Source organism: Podarcis raffonei, chromosome 1 (genome assembly GCF_027172205.1).
Source record: "Podarcis raffonei isolate rPodRaf1 chromosome 1, rPodRaf1.pri, whole genome shotgun sequence".
Taxonomy (NCBI): domain Eukaryota; kingdom Metazoa; phylum Chordata; class Lepidosauria; order Squamata; family Lacertidae; genus Podarcis; species Podarcis raffonei.
Window position 1 is genome coordinate 84,013,859 of NC_070602.1, and position 19,938 is coordinate 84,033,796.

The following is a 19,938-nucleotide window of genomic DNA, read 5'->3' on the forward strand; positions in this document are numbered from 1 at the left end:
GCTGCTTTCCCGGATTGTTAGATATTCTGTCCCCGGGACAGGTGAGGCTGCTGATCCCTTATTTTCGAGGCTGATGATCCCTTATTTTCAAATCTGAACGTTGACAGCTATGATTAGAGTAGTTGCTGTGGAAGAAGGATGCCGAAGGGATGCGCTAAGAAATGTCTCGTCGGCGCGCGCACGCCTGCCCTCGCTCGGGGCCCTTGTCAGGGAAACCGGCGCCGCGCCTGGCAGGCGGGGCGGCGCTGGGCGCAGGCCCCGCCCCGGCATCCCGACACCCTTTGCGCCCCGCCCCACCCTCGGCGGACAGGCAGGCCCAGGCGCCGCTCGCTTCTCTCCGCCTCGTCCGGCCTCTTCCCTCTGCCTTCTCCGGCGGCGTCTCCTTCGCGCGGGCGGAGTGAGGCTCGGAGCAGCTCCCATGGGGAAGAAGTCGCGGGCGGCGCCAGCGGGGCGCAGGCCTATCCTCCAGCTGTCGCCGCCTGGGCCTCGCGGAGGCCGGGAAGAAGCGGCACCGGGCGAGGGGGACTCGGCGTCGGAAGCGGGTGAGGGCGCAGGCAGGCAGGCCGCGCGGCCTAGGCACTTGGCGGGGGGCTTCGTGTCCCTTCGGGGCTTCTGCTGAAAGAGATACCTGGTCTTGTGACGCTCAATGGGGCGCTTCCCCACCGCGAGAGCACAGGGGTTTTTTGGCGGGCGTTTAAGGGTTTCTTTATAAGGCCCCCTCCCGCCCCCTGCGCAGTAGTTTGGTCCCTGTGGTTGATCGTGTCACCCGGGTGTGTCCGGCTGCCCGCCTTCTGGCCCCGTTCCTTGCACTGGCGCATCGTTTCCACTATGTCAACACCATTATCCTAGTCCTCGTTGTTTATTTTATGAGGTTCCCAAGGGCTCTTTCAAATTCTTAATCTCGGTCGCCCTTCCCACTACTGGATGACCTGGGCCGTTGCTTTTGCCCATTTTGCAGACGGGAAGTCTGAGGCTGGGAGATCCTAACTTGTTCCAGGCCTCCTAGTCAGTTTGCCTGGGTTTGTTGATACTCGCTGTGCTTCCTCAGCCCCTCCCCCCTTTCCCGGGCTCTTGTTCTTCGATATGTTTAGCTTAATTCTATTGTTCCTTTAATCTAGTTAGCAAAAGCTGTGTAAAGAAATAAAGCTGAAATCCTGTGCGGGCTTACTTGGGAGTTAGCATCATTGAGCACAATGGAATTAAACTTCCATGTAAATTCCCATAGGATTCTGCTGTCTTTCTAGTCATGACCCTCTCGTTCTCCAAGGTGGTGATTGCTCTATCCTGTACACAAAATACACATATAGATGCTTCCTTTTTTTTCTCTTGATCCGGCCTGTGCCTGTGGGATTAGCCTACCTAACAGGAGACACAATGTTTCTGAGTTCCTGTTCAGTCTGCTGTTCTACCTAGACTGCTTGGTTCCTGTGCAATTAGCTTGGTCTGATGCTGCCATTTCAATAGGGATTAGTGTAGCCCTCTTGTGCATATTTATATAGCGGGTATATTGTCAGGAGTATTGGTGTATGATGGAGCAGGATGCTGACTCCATGTTACTCTACGACATTAGTGGGGAATCTTTGGTCCACAGGCTCAGTTAGGCCCACCAGATCCTTTCAGCCAAGCCACCCACCTGTCCTACATCTGAAGTCTATTGCAGACAGAGCTTGGATTAAAGGAGCTTTTTCTACAATATTCCTTGCACAGGGCTGCCCAAGCACTGGCTATCAATGGATTGTCAGAGCTTGGGAAATTCTGTGCACAGGTTGTACACAATCAGCTGTGAGCCTGCCAAGCATCATGCATAATGCTCCACAAGACTCAGTGATCAGCTAATCATCACTAAACCATGTAGGCAAAAATGGGTCATCTAATGTAATTGTGATGCCTGGTGATTGACAGGTAGACAGCCCCACCCACCTGTCAAACTTGGCCTGTGGGGTGGGTAGGAGAGAGAATGATCTGGACAGGTGACTGGATGCATTTTCTAATTGTGCTCACCAGCAATCCTGCTACCAGTACAGTGTAGTATAGTTCATATTATGTACATCTCCTTATTCTTGGGTGTTCTCATTTTTATTTATGTAATATATATTGTATTTATATTTTGCCAATTTCCCAGGTGGCATTCCAGCCAAGCACTAACCAGACCCAGATGTGCTTTAGTATGTGCCCTGTAGCTTCAGAATATGGATGTTGTAGGCGTGTATAATTAAATCTGCATCTTTTAGCTTATTTATTTATTTGTTAAAATTTCCATAGTTATGCACCCCATTGTTATTTAGACTGCAAGCTCTAATTGTTTCTGTTGGGGGTGTTGTTTTGTAAAGCACAATGTACACTGATTTGTGCATGCATGTACACATTTATAAGTTTTCTTACCAACCCGTCACCAGAAATACCCATGGTTGGTTACAACAATATAATCATATAGTTATTAAAACCAAGTAAAATGTTTATGGTTATAAAACGTAGAACAGGAAAACCAACCAAAACAGTTTAGATTCACCAAAAGAGGAGAGTGCCGCAAAACAATATACTGTATTTTTTGCACCATAACACTCACTTTTTTCCTCCTAAAAAGTAAGGGGAAATGTCTGTGCGTGTTATGGAGGGAATGCCTACGGGTGGCATGCCTACGGATTTTCCTCCTCTAAAAACTACGTGCGTGTTGTGGTCGGGTGCGTGTTATAGAGCGAAAAATATGGTACCTTTACTGTCAAAGCCTAGGTGTTTTCAGCATATGGCAGAAACTACAGTGAGAGGGAAATGTATTTGATCCCCTGCTAAATTTGCCCGTTTGCCCTCTGACAAAGAAATGACCAGTTCATAATTTTAATGGTAGGTTTATGGTAGCTGTGAGAGACAGAATAACAACAGGAAAACCCCCAGAAACCCAGAAGACAAAAATCAGAGATTGATGTGCATTATAATGAGTGAAATAAGTATTTGATCCCCTATCAACCAGCCAGATGTCAGGCTACCTGGTATCTTCACTGTATGTAAGGAGCTGAGATTAGAAGCACCTGCTGTAAGGGAGAGGTCTTACCTGTAATCCCAGCTCGTTAACAGTACCTGTACAAAAGACACCTGTCGAGAGAAGCAATCAATCCAGCAGACTCCAAAGTAGCCACCATGACCAAGACCAAAGAGCTGTCCAAGGATGTCAGGGACAAGATTGTAGACCTGCACAAGGCTGGACTGGGCTACAAGACTATTGCCAACTAGCTTGGTGAGAAGGTGACAACAGTTGGTGCAATAATTTGCAAATGGAAGAAACGCAAAATAACTGTCAGCCTCCCTCGGTCTGAGGCTCCATACAAGATCTCATCTTGTGGAGTTGCAATGATCATGAAAACGGTGATGAAGCCACTCAGAACTACATGGGGGGAGCTTGTCAATGATCTTAGGGAAGCTGGGACCATAGTCACCATGAAACACACATGGTAACACACTACGCCGTGAAGGACTGAGATCTTGTAGAGCCCGCAAGGTCCCCTTGCTCAAGACAGCACATGTTTGCCAACGTACATCCGAATGACCCAGAGGAGAACTGGGTGAAAGTGTTGTGGTCAGATGAGACCAAAATCGAGCTCTTTGGCATCAACTCAACTCGCCATGTTTGGAGGAGGAGGAATGCTGCCTACGACCCCAAGAACACCATCCCCACCGTCAAACATGGAGGTGGACATACTATGCTTTGGGGGTGTTTTTCTGCTAAGGGGACAGGACACTTAACACCACATCGAAGGGACGATGGACGGGACCATGTATTGTCAAATCTTGGGTTTGACAAAAATCGAAAATCTGTGAAGGGAGCTGAAGGTTTGAGTAGCTACATATCAGCCTTGAAATCTTACTAACTTGGAGAGGATCTGCAAAAATACCTCCTGAGATGTGTGCAAACTTGGTGGCCACGTACAAGAAACGTCTGACCTCTGTAATTGCCAACAAGGGTTTTGCCACCAAGTACTAAGTCATCTTTTGCAAAGGGATCAAATACTTATTTCACTCATGATAATGCACATCAATCTCTGATTTTTGTCTTCTGGGTTTCTGGGGGTTTTCCTGTTGTTATTCTGTCTCTCACAGCTACCATAAACCTACCATTAAAATTATGAACTGGTCATTTCTTTGTCAGAGGGCAAGTGGGCAAATTTAGCAGGGGATCAAATACTTCCCCCCCCCTCACTGTATATGACAAAAACATCTGGGAAGTAAGTTCTATAATTAGAGGCTGCCTCAGGGAAAGCCCTCTCCTGGGCTGCCATTCCCCACACTTCTGAGGGTAGCAGAACTTCCAAGAGAGCCCCCTTTGCTGATCCTAGTACGCAGTATAGTCTGTTGGGAAGCTGTCTTTCAGGTATTTGGGGCCTAAGTCACTTAGGGCTTTAAACAGCAATGTGAGAAGAATGTTTTGCAGCAGCAGTCCACAGAGAGTAGCTGCTATGCAAACAATGCTGGGAGGAACTGATAATATATTTTCTCAAGTGCGAAAGCCTATTTGAAAACTGTTTTAGGATTTTCCCAGGTGCATGGAAGAATGGTTTTTATTATTTATTTACTCTGTTTCATACCCTGCAATTTTTAGCCCTCAAGGCTTTTCAGGCAGCTTATAAATAAAAGCAGCAAAGAATAAAGCAGTTGGCAACTATAAAATTCCATAAAATACTTAGCAGAAAAATACATTACAATAATAATAATAATAATAATAATAATAATAATAATAATAAACAGTATAAAACAGTATAGCATCACTATCCAAAAAGCTTAATAAAGAACCAGGTTTTCACTGCCTCTCTCAATGTTTTTCCTGAGGTGGGAATTCCAAATGATTGTGTTGAGCTGAAAAGGCCTTGTAAATTCTTGCTGATTTATTTGCTGTAGCCTTTCTCTGATACTGATTTTATTTATCTGTCTGTAAGGGTATTTCCAGCCTAGCAGTTCGAAAGCACGTCAAAGTGCAAGTAGATAAATAGGTACCACTCCGGTGGAAAGGTAAACGGCGTTTCTGTGCGCTGCTCTGGTTCGCCAGAAGCGGCTTGGTCATGCTGTCCACATGACCCGGAAGCTGTATGCCGGCTCCCTCGGCCAGTAAAGCAAGATGAGCGCCGCAACCCCAGAGTCGTCCACGACTGGACCTAATGGTCAGGGGTCCCTTTACTTTACCTTTTTTTTAGGGTATTTATAAACTAGTAACTCATAAGAAAAATGTCAAGTTGATTGTGTTACAGGCTATCCCCAGCTAATGGGGTCCAGGAGGAAGGAAGTGCTGTTTTGTAGGGTGGTGGTAAGGGGATGGATTAGAGATGAATAGAATCAGATGAGTGATTTTGTGTTGTAGTAGCACATTTAAGGTCAGACACAATAATTAAAACACTGTGTGGAATTTGTTTCTTCTCACTTGCAACAGCACAGGAATTACCCAGGTGGAATGTCTTAACACTCAGGCAACCACATTCTACATAGCGTTCAGTAACAATGATTACTCTAACTGGGGGCAAAGATTGTGCTTTCCCACAACAAAGTGTTATGATGCAAGTGCTATGAAAATCAGAGAAGGTGACTAGATGTCATGCAGCTGTTTATATATTGCACAGTAAAATGAATCTTCTGGCAAGTTGCTAAGAAATTATTAGAATGGTGTAAAGATGCCTCTACCAAAAATGATGTTATGATTGTAATTGGCCAAAACTGAAGATATAGTTTTGCTCTTTCTAGCAGCATGCTGCTGTCTCTAAAACTGATTAAAAACAATAAAAAGCTAATTAGCATAGGGGCTTGTGCCCTAAATAGAGAGTTTCCCTATATCTATATCTCATTCCAGTGTGTCTTAAGTATTTTTTCCCCTATCCCCTGGTATTGCTAGTTAAATATGTATGCTAATTAAATTATATACCACTTTACTCTCTTTAAATGTTGCTTTTGTTTTTGTTATGGTAGAATTTTTGCTATTTCTTCAAATCATGGCAAATATCTAATGGTGTTGTATTTACTGTCATATGTTTCTGCTGTAGAACTGAATTTCTGAACTTGTGTTACCTTTGTTTTAGTTTTTGTAATTTTGTACTTAATGCTTATTTTACTGATTTAATGCTGTTAGCCACTTTTAGGGGTTTGTTTTGAATTGAAAAATACAAGTGGGGACCCACAGCAACTAGTGTAATGCTTTATTCAGTTCAATAAACAAATTGCTGGTTTAAAGCTTTGTTGGGGGGGGACTTTAATTGCTGGACCTGTGAGTTAAAAGTAGGTGTTCATTTTTGGAGCTTTTTTGATTCACAAATGTTATAGTAATAGAAAATTAAAAATAAAGTGTTAAGGATGGCCTTTCTAAGAGTGGTTGTATTCAGATGATCATATCTTAAATTAGTGAGCTGAGATATGAAGAAAGCTTTTGCCCACTCATGTGACCCTTTTTCTCCTCTCTTCATGGTATGAGCAAACCAAGAAGGCATCAACTATAGTTTCCAATTTCATCTGTTTCTTTGCATTTGATTTTTCCAGACGAATTTGAAGTGACTGAAGAGGCTCCAAGGACAGCCCCAAACCCGCCTCAAGCTAGCATGCCTCTTGGGCCTGTAGCTGTCAAACCAACAGGTAGCACCTTTCTCAATTTCCCTTTTAGTACTAACTTAATCTGCAGTTACAAAGTATATGCAGTATATGCAGTTACAAAGTTATTGGTATACAGTGCATGTGTACCAATCTTAAGAACAATGTGAAAGCAACAAACAAATCCTTGTGAGAGAAGGATGCTGTCATGGACTGGCTGGATTCAGAGGAGTAGTCAGAGGCACCAGCTGGGGAACCCCCAAGGGAAGAAGGTTCAGAACCTTCTTGGTGGTGGGACGATGATGAGTGGTCCGAGGGAGAAGAGGGAGCAGACAGGAGGAGGTGTTGGAAGATGAAGAGGCAGCAGGGTTTAGTGAGCAAGAGGAGGCTGTGGCAGAGCGCAGTTCAGACTCAGATAGGAGAGGAGGGGGACCAGAAGATAGAGATGAGGCAGGCTGCTGAAGAATGCAGGCAGTTTCCCCTGCCTGCTGCGAGCAGCTCCCTTCCCCCTTGGTCTCCCAGAACATGCAGAGAAATTAAGAGAGCAGAGCAACGAGAGACAAGATAATGAAGCTTTAGGCTGCTAGGGAAGGAAGGGTGGGGGAAACCTTAGAGTGCGGTGGGAAGACAGATCTTTAGTCCTCGCAACTGCTTCATTGGGGCAAGACCTACTGGGAAGGGTAGCTGTGACCACCAGGACTGAACTGTTTTGTTTCTTTGAATAGAGTTGACTTCACTGACATCATTTGCTATATTCATGGACATCATCTGCTATATTGTTTTATTGTTGACCCCTGCCTGACTCCAGCTCCTGACAGATGCCTTTAGTGTTGTTTATTAACAGACGTTTTGTCTTGTGTTTTACTTTAGTAATACATGGGGTACTTTACTGTGGCTTGTTGCTCATTTTTAGAGGGGGCTGATTGGATTTAGAGATTATAGAAGGTTGTAAACATTAAGAATTTTGGCCTCAATGCCATCTTTAATATGAAAAAAAAACCCTCAGTCTATTTATGTTTGACTGAACTTGTCTTTTCAGGACTATGGGACTACTGCCTGCTTTTTCAGATTTTTCCATGCAACCATTCCTTGAAAATTAGGGCAGATGAGCTGTTTATTCTTACAGGAAAAACTTGGAAAGCATCTTTCCAGTGTTTATTTCACATACTAGTGATAAAGCAAAGACAACAGGACTGTCTTTTGTGGATAAAAAAGAATTTTGACATTAGTGCAAGGCACTCTGATGTCTCTGACAGATAATTTATTCTGTGCAGTGAGGTGAGACTTGGGAAAGCAACACTAGTGCCAGTGTCTGGAAGACTGGTTGTATCCAACATTGCTGTTCCAGTAGCACAGCTGACTTCCACTTGCACAATGAAACTTTCTCCTCCTATCCCCTGCACCCCCCTGGACATCCTCAAAAACTGGAGGACTCTCTGGAGCAAATTTTCAGGGCTTCTTGGCCTTTTGGCTAAGATCAAGTATAGGTTATCTCAGTTATGGTCAACATTGACTTTCTGTTCTAGGTGGCTTATGTTTACTTGGTGCTTATGAAGACAGCGATGAAGAAGACAGTGAGATGTCTGAGAAACCAGCGCAGTCTACAGATGCAAATGGCAATAATTCAACAGACATTGACAGTACCCTGGCCAACTTCCTAGCGGTTAGTAGGAATTGTGTTTTGGTTCATTCAATAATTAATCCTGTTGTTTCAACTTGGGTAGAACATACAGATATTCACAACAATACATTACAGTTTCTATGAAAAGGTGTACAACCTTAGACTGATGGATAGATGTTTTAAATCTTTGATGTATGGGTTGAGCAATTTCTCTTTCTACATTATTACCAAATATTTAAATACTCTTAATTTTTTGAGTCAAATGATGTCCTGTTTTATCTTATTTGTATTTTTAAAGGAAATAGATGCAATTACAGCACCTTCACAGCCTGCTGAGAACACTGTTCCCTCCACTGCTCCACCTCCAACTCCTCCACGCCCAGAACCCAAGGAGTCTGCTTCCAGTCTAGTTTTGGCAACTGCAAATGGAACAGACCAGGTGGCTGAGTGGCAATATGACACTCAGTGCTCCCTGTCAGGAGGTGAGCTCCATGTAATAGCTTGTGCTACTACAAAAGCTTCTATACCAGAGGCATTGCAAGGGTTGATAATCCATGAATTACCTTGTCTTTTCTAACTGAAAGCAGTTTGGTTGTGGAGTGAAGATGAAAGTTGGGAGACTTTTCTGGCTATCTGACCAGGTCTATGCCTTCAAAGGATTATTAAAGGCAGCTGGTGAATGTTGGGTGGGATAACAATTGAGAGTGATGAGAGAGGATATAATTGCAATCTTCTCTAGGTATATAGAGCAAAGCTGAGGATACTCAGATTGGAGAGGATGCTCACTGAAGTCTTGCATTCTTCCTATAGTTGGAGTGGAGATGGGAGACTGGCAAGAAGTTTGGGATGAAAACACAGGCTGCTATTATTACTGGAATACTCAGACTAATGAGGTTACCTGGGAGCTGCCCCAGTACCTTGCAACACAAGTTCAGGGCATCCAGCATTACCAGCCCAGGTAAGAATGGCACAGAAGAGGAGAGTGAATTGGTGCTTCTTGAGTTTCCCTTGCTGAATTTGCTTTTCTCTTAGTTCTGTGACAGATGCTGAAGAAAACTGCCAAGTGGTTGCAGACCTAAGCTCCCAGGGAAAAGGTGGTGGTGCTACAGCTGCTAGCAGTGCTGGACGTAGGGCAACTCTTGTGAAGCGTGAATTGAAGAAGGTTAGTATTTGCCTGCCTGGCTTAAAATAGTTGTTTTTTAATGGAAATTTAAGAGAAGAAAAAACAGCAACCTCACTTTTCTCTATTTGTTTTGCACTGTGTAGGCATCTGATTTATTTTTCCAGATGGCAAGATAGCAAGAATGAACTGCATGCACTTTAGAGCAAGAACTCCTGTGCAGAGCATGTTCACAGCATAAGTCATATTATCAGGGTTTTATAAATAAATTATAGACAGATCTGTCTTGTTGCATATGGATAATTCAAGAGAGCCATAAAAGGATGGGAGGGATTGGATAGCTCAGTGGAAGAGCACAGCGTTTGCATGTATAAGTTCCTCGATTAGTTTCTGGCATTTCTGTTTAAAAGGATTTCAATTACTAAGTCTGGAAAATAGGACTTTTATGCTCTGAGAAATTCTCATCATTTTGTTGGAAGCCCTGATTCCAGGGCCTTTGTTAAATGCTGGGCGCACACACTAGCAAACTTTGCAAAATGAGAACTAGAAACTTGTTTTTCTTTAAGTAGGTTATTAGTGTTCTCTGTGACTGACTACAGGAAGCTAATGATTTGGTGCAAAATCATATTGCCTTCACAGGAAGTGAATGAAGGTATTCAGGCCCTTTCAAGTAATGAAGAAGAGAAAAAGGGAGTGGCTGCATCACTGCTGGCTCCACTACTTCCTGAGGTGGTGAAGGAGGAAGAGGAGCGCTGGAGGCGGAAGGTTATCTGTAAGGAGGAGGTGGATCCATTGGTGGAAGATGATGTGGCACCAGAGCAAGTAGCAACTGTTGCTGATCAGCACCTAGAAGGCAACCGAGATATTGGGGAAGACCCTTCTCAGGAGGACCTGTGTAGTGTGGTGCAATCAGGGGAGAGTGCAGAGGAGGAAGAGGAGCAGGATACTCTTGAGCTAGAGATGGTATTGGAGAGGAAGAAGGTAAGTCATTTGCAGTGAAGTTGTGGGAACTCTTCTATGAGCCATTTGCCTCTCTCTGCTGTCGATTTTATAAATGGTCCACCACTGAAACTTCACTGAGGATTTTTTTAAACAAATCAATGAAATGATGCAGAAATTTTGAGAACAGCAGAGGGCAAGGCAAGTTGTTTCCTTCATTCCTCGTTATGTTGCTTTTTCTAGTCACAAAGTAGTGTACTGTGGTTTGAGTAGTGTAACACTTTGAGAAGACTTTTTTTATATTGTGTCGTCGTCGTCGTCCCCCTCTTTCCAAGGTTGTGTCTGGCCTGCCATTGGTCTTTAATTTTGATTGATCAATTGCAGTTATATACCACCTTTCTGCCAAAGCATTCAAAGAAGTTTATAGTTTTAAAATACTTAAACAAATGAATTATATAAAATGTAAAGTTGGTCCTGTGGTGGGGAGTGGACAGCTCGACTGGTGTAGGCTCTGATCCTATCTTTGCTTGCCTGCTTCCTCAACTTGATTCTTCCTTTTCAATATATGACGGTTTAAGAAGGGTGCACAAGTAGCAATCCTGCATCTGAAACCTCTTAAAACTACACAAGCAGCCTGAGTTTGTCTCTAATCAGGTGCAGGCGGAACCTTTGCATTTAACAGGATAACTTTATGAAAAAGATAAATGTCTTATTTTTCTGCAGTGTTGAAGCCTACTGCCTCTGAAGTAATCTCTGTCCAGAGAAGTTGTACTAGCTGTGTAAAATAAAAGGGGGAGAATGGACATGTAGACAAGTGCAGAGGAATAGGAAGAGAAACAAATAAGTTGTTCCCCAGCACTGAAATAATGTTTTGCCTTATAGGCAGAGCTACGCGCTTTAGAAGAAGGTGATGGGAGTATTTCGGGTTCCAGTCCACTTTCTGATGGAAGTCAGTCAGAGTTAGCACGACGGTTGCTACCCAAGCAAGGAAAATGGAAGCTCTTTGGGGTTGCCAGCCCAGAATCCACCAGCCGAGGGTCTAGCAAGACAGGTCAAGAGAGTCCTGAACCTGGACAAGCAGGTAAGAGTCTCCTGCTTAGGACCCTTTTTGGCTCTTCAGTTATACCTAGTGTTACTAAGGAGGGAAACTGCTGGTGGAATTTAGCATTGCACTATTATGAACATTCTGTCTGTGCAACGATTTCAGCTTGTCAGATGGAACAATCCCTCTTCTCCTCCCCCTGTGTGCTGTTTGGCATATTCTCCAGACCTCCGCCCCTGAGCTAATTTGAAAGGACAGGGGAAACCTTGTTGCACAAGCAGAAACCCTTGCCCAGAGCTTCTGCTGATGGGCTCCATAGGTGAATCCCACCCTTAAGTTTTTAAAGTGGGTATTAGGTGTGTCTCCCCAAGATTGAGGTAGGAAGATACTGGTCACACCAATAATTCCAATCCAGTGTCTGAAATGGTCTCCTCTTGTGTTAAAGAAAAACATAATACAACATAGTAGGTTGAAAAGGCAGGATTCTCCTCCCCACCCTTCCCCAAGTAAGTTGCCTATCATTCTTCTTACCTATGCCAGTCCATTGTAAAAGGGAATATATACTGGGCACTAAATGGAGAATGGCTTACAAACACTCCCCACCCCCTCTTGTTTTCTGTTCAGCGGTGAAAGAAGAACCAGAAGTGGCTGAGCAGAACTCGGACAATGAGCCAGACACAGAGGAATTGCAAGACAAAGTGAAAACACAAGGGACTTTCAAAGCAGAAGATGAGGAGCAGGACTTAAAGGTATGTGGGTTTATGGTTTTGCTGTGAAACCTAAGCAATATTACTTGAGGCAGTTCCAAATGTCTTCAATTCCAACACTTAATTCCAATTCCAAATGTCTTCAAATTGAGTTGGCTTTTTTCTCCTTTTTACTTTATCTTTTCTTCAGTCAGTTGAAATTGCCACACATGATTTCCATGGCATGATTAGGTGCTGCTGTACTGATTGGAGATACCTAAAGTATGCAATTGATTATTGACTGCCTGGAATCTGAGCACACAATGAATGTGTACACATGAAGTTTGTAGTTTAACTCAGTTTGAAACTGCCACCCTTCTTGTGGGTTATATTGGCCTTTAGATCCCTATCAGTACTTAACCTTGGCTAGGAGACTTCAAAGCTGTGTAGCTTTATTGTGCAGAGTGGTTTTGAAATTCTTCTAGGTTATTGTTCCGTAGGAGTGCTTCTGATACTGCTTTTTAGTGACGTGTGTCAGGTATTAGTAGCAAATAATGTATTTCTTGATGGGAATTAGGAAGGTGTGGCACTTAAATGCAGTTGTTAATGTCTGTCAGAAATACTTAGTTGGAAATAACATTCAGCCATTATGTTCTTTGTGTGTTCCCTGTACCTATTATCCCTGTATTAAGTGTTGCTGTTTAGAAGATGTTGGCACTGGGAAATGGGACAGTCTCTTCTTGTATGAGAATAAATTGAAAATAGTTGTATTAGCCATATGGATTATCCATGTGTAACACTTGAGTTAAAGGTAGAGAAAATATTAGATAGCCTCAACGTATTCCTGCGAAATGGCTGCTAATGCTGTGGGCAGAGCATACTTTCAGAATTTGGCACAATTTTTTGCCAATTGTAAGTTACTGGTCAGATCACACCTCTTTTTGTTAAAACAGATGGTGTCTTGTACACTTCAGCATTGCAATTGCCTTGTGCATTGTGACTAGCACAAAATTATTGACCCCTTGCTTGCTTTACTTCTGGCAGTTTCAGATTGGAGAGCTGGCCAACATGTTGATAAGCAAGCTGGAGTTCTTGGGCATCAGTAGACAATCCATCTCTAACTTCCACATGCTACTGTTGCAGACTGAGGTAACGAAAGTTTACCTTTTATTGAAAATTAATCATAGGGAGCCAAACAACTGGCAGCATTGCAGTGTGATAGGAATCTAGGAAGTTTTAAGTATTATGGCATGGATAACAGGCTTCCTCTCCCTCATTCCTTCCCGCTCCCTCCCCCTTGGCCCTCAAGCGGAATGCTTTAGTCCAGTAACGTATCTGAGGCTTTCTTGATGTACATGTAGTTCTCATCATGTTCTCTGTCATTAGTTCTGACTCTTGTATTAGTGCTGCTAACATTGGGTGAGATTCATCTAACCAGTTTGATTTTTCCTTGTGCAACTGGGCTTCCCAGCCCTCTCGCTTACATGCCCCCTGTGCCCTCCAAAATTGGCACAGGGGGGTCAGTAGAACCCACAGAACAGCATACATTGGGTTAGGAGAGGAAGAGATGGTTCTGTCTGGCAAGCTGTCATGTGTGTGCAAACACAACAACTGACACTGAATTCCACCCACTGTGTAGAACTGCAAAGTTAAGTGGAAAGTGATGTGCATGAGACCAATTGTCTCTACAGGTTTTTCATTATTTTCCCTTGCCTGCTTGGTATAGACCCGTATTGCAGACTGGCGGGAAGGAGCTCTCCAAGGAAACTACCTCAAACGCAAATTGCAAGATGCAGCTGAACAGCTAAAACAGTATGAAATAAACGCCGCCCCTAAAGGCTGGTCCTGCCACTGGGACAGGTACGCACTCTTCTCCCCTTTTCACCTTTCACCTTTGACATCTCAGACATGATTTGTGACCATCACCACCTGCCGACGTGCCGTCATCTGTCTGGAGACTGAGAGCAGCTGCACTTAGCGGTGCTGAGCGGGCAGAGAGCCTCTGGCACATACAGAGTTTCAGCCAGCCACAAAAATTGGAGAAATATAAAGTCTGTGTTAAGTGTGTTGAAATGGATTTGATTCCGCGATTGGACAGAGCTGGTGTTTACTCTTGAGTGTAAATGCGCTAAGGAGGGCGGGCTTGGGGGGTCGCGCATGCGAGAGCTCTGTGCACATTGCAGGATCTCAGGAACTCCGCTCCCAAGTAACGCCTGTGTCCTTATGGAAAGCTCCCTCACTGAGGATCTCAACGAAGAACAAGATAACTGTCTCCTGCCAGCAGGTCAGACCAAACTATTTCTTCTTATATTTGGCTTTCTTGATTCTTTTTGTTTATTTGAAATCTTTGCTCTTTTGTTTTTCAGCTCCCAGATCCTCTCCCTCTCTGTAGCAATTCACTATGTCTGACACCAAGAGTATCATAAATGTGACTGCAGCAGTCCATGGGGGAGCAGCCATCTTTCATAAATTGGGCTGTTACTCTTTTTGCTATTCTGGAAGGAAATGAATCCTGAGACTACCTAAAAAGTCTATTTCCTAATGCATCCTTGAACCTTTAATTGCACACCAGCCACAAGCTGCTTCAATAACCCTCTACTTTTAGAGTGGAGGGTCAGGGCTGTGATCACAGAGCCAGCAGCGCAAACAGTTTGGAGTAAGCCCATCTTGCAAATCCTTCCTCAAAGCTGTTTGTTGCCTTTGTGAACAGCAGTCCTACTGTAAGAGGTTCTTCCTGTGAGAGCACTCCGCTGTCGCGGGAGAGGACTATATCATTGTGTCAGTGCAGGGGCGAGAGCATAAAACCTTGTTTTCTTTCTTGTGATTTAGGGATCATAGACGCTATTTCTATGTTAACGAACAATCAGGCGAATCCCAATGGGAGTTCCCAGATGGGGAGGAGGAAGAGGAGGGGCAAATCCTAGAGAATAAAATGGAAGCTCTTCCTAAACAAGGACTAAAGGAGAAAATGGAGTCTGGTGCAGAATCATCTGATAATACTACAGGTACTGGACCTTGAGGGTTTGCTAAAAGAAAGTTAACCCAATTTGGAATAATGTTTTTAAGAAGGTAGGCTCCTTGTTATTACTTCTTGTAAGTATATTCAGTGACCAAAGGCACTTGCTCAGAAATCCTTCTTTGTATTGCAGTATTCAGCCAGGTGGAGAGGAACTGAAATTAGTGCATTTCTTGCAAAACAGTTTTCTGTACTAGGATGGGGAACCTGCTGGCCTCCAGGTGTTGAGTGCCCATCAGCCACAGCTAACAAGCCCTGTGGTCCTGTGTTTAGCAATATCCATAGTGCCACAAGTTCCTCACACTCAGCTTTACCCAACTTTAGAGATATCTCTGCCAATTGTTATGCATGTGGTTCATATATCATACCCCCTATCCCATATTGACATGGGAAGTATAATTTCTTTCTGCTTATATTGTTTTTCAATTTTGTTTTTTAAAATTGGGGGCTGGTTAGTGGGATCATTATAATACTTTCCCAATGAAGTTTTTCTTCTCTGAAAAGAAGCAGCATAACAGTGGAAGGAAAGTTTTAAGATGGGTGGATAGTTCTTGCAGGTATGGGATAAAAAAAAAACACCTACATGGTGTTCTTTCTTTTTTTTATTTTTAGGGTCTCTTCTTAAAGAGCCTCTTTCTAGTCAAACTTCAGCTACCTCTCTTGTGCCTCTCAGTCCATTTTGGACTGTGCTCCAGCCCTCTGTCCCTGTACTTCAGCCCCCTTTACCTTTGGAAATGCCACCACCGCCACCACCCCCTCCAGAGTCACCCCCTCCCCCACCGCCACCCCCACCCCCTCCCCCACCAGGGGAAGATGGGGAAATACAGGAAGTAGAGATGGAGGATGATGGAGATGAGGAACCACCAGCACCAGGAACAGAGGAAGATGCTGTACTGAAACCTCTTCTCCGACCAGCAGTTGCCAACAGCCAAGTAAGTTAGTGCATATGGACCCTCTAGCAGTTCTATAAAAGCTAGTATCAGGCGTGGATTGTATGCAGCTTTGACCTGTGAATCTTCTGCATTCTTGCATTTTATATTGTAAAACCGTCCTGCCCTCATTGCCGCCTGTAGCATAAACTTTCTACTACAATCTTCTATGGCAGTCAGTAAATGAAAAGTAGTTTGTTTCTGCCATTCAAGTTTTGTGCCAAAGTCCCTTGTAAAACGTGTGTCAGAAAACGGATTTGTGTGACCCATATACAATATGGAAATACATGCTGTGATAGTGATGTTGCAAAGTGAGAAGCCAACAGAATGATTTTAGATAGAGGAAATGAATGTTGCTTTTTCACAAGAACTAAAATTGCCCGTCAGATAATCTGCAGTGATTTGATTTGTTAGTGTAAAAGCTCCTACACATCCAAGACAATTTCCCTGAAACTACATGGAATTTTATAAGAAAAGACATGCATGTTCCAAAAATGTACAGAGACTATTTAAAAGAACCAAACTAATTGACATCTGTCTGCTTCCAGGCCAACTCTGAGGCCAACATATCTGCACCTCTCTCCACTAAATCTCTTAAGAGAAAAGCTTCCGAAATTAGTGTTGGACTGGTGCAACGAGCAGCAACCATTGGAAGCTGTCCAGTGCTTTATGGGCAGTCAGTCATAGGTGTTGGTGAGTAACATCCACATCCTTCTGCTTAGCTGCTTGATATCCCTGGAAAAGTGTTTTGGAAATAATTCCCATTCCCCCCCCCCTTTGTGTATACAGGCCCTCAGACCCCAGGGGTGAGTTTGCAACAGAGTTTCCTTGGAGTAACGCAGCCGGCACTCATGAACTATTCTGAGTGTAGTGTGCCTGTTGGTCTTTCTGCCAGCACCACACAGCCAGTTCCTACACAAGGAGCCGCTCCTGCCACTAGCACTACAGAACAGCTGTCGCCGCCTCCACCACCTCCTCCACTGTCCCCACCGCCACCCAAAACACTACCTCCAGAGAAGTCAAAGAAGCTTAGGAGAGCTGGCAAGGTGAGTACTTAAATTTGTACTTCCTGTCGTTATACATGCCAAAAATTGGACAAGCTTCATATAGGTTGAAATGTGTATTATTTTACTCTGCTAGACTTTAGAACTGATACATCTTGTATGACCGTAGGTACGGAATGAGCAGCTTGGTAGCTTCAAAACTGGAAGCTGTTGGGATTTCAGAAATACATTAGAGAAGGAGGTGCTCTTTTTAGGTCTTTGAGTCCACCAACTCCCCTGAGGCCTAATCACCTTAGAGATACCAAGCTGGTTCTGTTTGTTTTCTTGTTTGGAGGCCATTGTGGCTTTTGTGCTGGGATGTGTGGTCTGCTAGCCAGAACACTTTTTATGATCTACTCTAATGTGAGATTAAGGAAAAAGAATGGGTAAAATCATTGTTTTCCTTCCTGTCTTGCCTACCTTATCCCTAACGAGAGTGAGAATAAAGAGTTCGTGGAGGCCTAACTCTAGTCATCAGGGTAACATGCTAAATATTTCCCCGCAGAGGAAAAAAACCAAGACGAAGATGCCCTCTCTTGTAAAGAAGTGGCAGAGCATTCAGCGGGAACTGGATGAGGAAGAAAACTCCAGCTCAAGTGATGAGGATCGGGACGTGATCTCACAGAAGAGAATTGAGGAATGGAAACAGCAGCAGTTAATCAGGTATGAGAGAGACAGTAAGATACGGTCTGATAGCACCCCACTCCTTGCATCGCCCAGTGTGATTTGCTTTAGGTAAATGATTCCAGATTTCTGTGCGGTGTGAACTGTCAGCCCATGGTTGCTGGTTTAAGTGACTTGTGCCACTGCAGGGTTTAGGTTGGTCTAATTGTAGCTGTTCCTTTTTAAAGGAAGATTGGAGAGTCTTGTCATGTTTTCAGGGGCATTGGGCAAAATTGAACATGGGGAATGTAACACATGCAGAACAGAAGTGGATATGGGGGTTTCAGTAGGCAAGCTTGTAGGCCTAATTTCCAGAAGTCACAGCACAACCTTGGGGGAAACCTTGTATGTGAGGCAGAAGAGAAAGAAATGTTATGTACTTGCAGCATTCCTTTAAAGAGTTAGTTTCCTCTTGCATAAGAAGTGATTTATTAATACTGTGACATTCCTTATATGCAGAATGGATTTAATGTGCTATATCATACTATGTATTGATAGTGAATGTGGGTGGTACGTAACACATCCCATCATTGCACGGATTTATGTTTTCACAACAGAACTCGCCTCTTCCTCCCCCCATGTGCCTGCTAAATCTGTACTAGGGTTCACTCAACCCTCCAGAAAGATTTGGGGAGGACAGGGACAGGGGAGGAGAGGAGGAAACATTTCCATTGTACAAGCATAAATCTTTGCACTGGCAGGACATGCTAGTCGGATACATACTTTGTAAGTAGGTATCACGTAAACATGAAAACATGAAAGCAGGTTCTTTGGGGGATTGGTTGCCTTCACAAATGGGCACAGTCTGGAAAATATCAGAAATCTTGATTTCTTTAGTTCTCCCATTTCTGACTGGCAATCCTAATGTTTTGTTCTTCACAGTGGTATGGCAGAGAGAAATGCAAATTTTGAGGCTTTGCCTGATGACTGGAGATCTCGACTCAAGAGGCGGAAAGCTACTTCAAGCACATGAGTCAACTTCGTTGTTATTTTGTTTTTTAACCACACATGTACAGTTCAGAAACTTTTACTGTTGGATAAATGTAACTTTTTGAGGATACATATTTTTCAGTTGAACGACCTGACAGAGAAATTGTGTGGACTTGTGAATCCTTTTAGAGGTGTATTTGGCAAATAGGCTTATGAAATAATGAATAGGCTTGACCACTCCTGTCTTAAATTCCTCCTAATCCCAGTTCACACAAAGGTGGAATACCGTCATGTCCAGTTCCTGGGTAGAGCTGGTACCAGAATTTATTAATGCACTTTGTGGAGTTGGAAATGGAACCTGCCATTTTTACTCTTCCTTGCTAAGCCCAAAAGTGTTCTTCCATTTCCTGGAAATATTTCTACAAGATGATGACCATTTGCAATTGGGTGTTACAGAACATGCAAATTAAAGATGCACATTCTTTTCACAACAGACACAGTTCTGCATGATTTGAACCCCTTGTTCCATTCCTAATGTTTGCCAGCACCTTGGTTTTGGTAGCATTGCTCTTCTTGCTAGATTTCATAGAATCAGTTCTTGTTTCTGTCCTAGAACCTGTATCAGACTAGCTATTTTACCTGTAATGTTACCCTAGAATATACTTTTGGTGCTGTAACATGCTAATAGTTTCATTGGTGTGGCTATAGTGAGGTGGGACAGAAAGCAATTTTCAGCCTCCTCCACTGAGCACTTGAGCACTGACTGGTGGGTTGTTCCTAATGCCTTCATTGGTGGGCAAAGAGAGGTAGGGGTAGCTGGGTCAGCACTTAAGTCAGCACGAGCCAGTCAGCAGCTGTGTGCCTGCACATTGCTGCATCAGCTGCTCCTGTCTCTGAATGCTCACTGGTGAACGCATGGGGTGGATATGTTCTTCCTTGCTCACTATCCAGCACTGTTCCCCATCTCAGTAGCTGCTGCTTGGTGGATGTGTACTAGAAGCCATTAGCAGTGAGGAGAGGGAAAATTAGCATTTCTCCGTTACTCATTTCTGAGCCCCTTTTGTCAGGTTCCAGCAAAAGTAGGGTCTTTGTCTACATTTAAAGCCAGGCTGAATATTTATCCAACCTGTCAACGTATTGCGTCTTTTCCCTTGTTTACTTTTTAAAAAACTGAATCAAGTGGTATTGATTTTCTGTAAATGAAAGAAAAGGCAGTTTATGGTTGAACGCTGTTTGTATTTCTCCAGTTTCTGGCTTTGTAAATTTGTACATATACATTAATAAAATCACTTTTTATACTTCAGAACCTTCCTTATTTTTCTTTGACTCTATTGGCAGTATTAATTGTAAAGTTCAATGACATATGCTTGGGAATGTGATGTTTTATACCACAG

At 43.5% G+C, this 19,938-nt stretch overlaps 1 protein-coding gene across 2 annotated transcripts; it reads left to right on the top strand.

Moving 5' to 3' along the window:
• Positions 1-279: 279 nt before the first annotated feature.
• FNBP4 (formin binding protein 4) lies at positions 280-19,850 on the top strand. 2 transcript variants are annotated; one of them, XM_053400398.1, is made up of 17 exons: positions 280-542; positions 6,508-6,600; positions 8,082-8,218; positions 8,475-8,658; positions 8,987-9,134; positions 9,209-9,338; positions 9,936-10,277; positions 11,118-11,316; positions 11,902-12,026; positions 13,008-13,112; positions 13,690-13,823; positions 14,793-14,968; positions 15,592-15,911; positions 16,457-16,601; positions 16,698-16,954; positions 17,457-17,614; positions 18,497-19,850. In XM_053400398.1, the coding sequence occupies exons 1-17, from the start codon at positions 419-421 to the stop codon at positions 18,585-18,587; spliced, it is 2,868 nt and encodes a 955-aa protein (XP_053256373.1). In that variant the 5' UTR covers positions 280-418; the 3' UTR covers positions 18,588-19,850. The 2 variants fall into 2 exon arrangements, with proteins under 2 accessions (XP_053256373.1, XP_053256383.1); XM_053400408.1 differs by lacking the exon at positions 13,008-13,112.
• Positions 19,851-19,938: the final 88 nt, after the last annotated feature.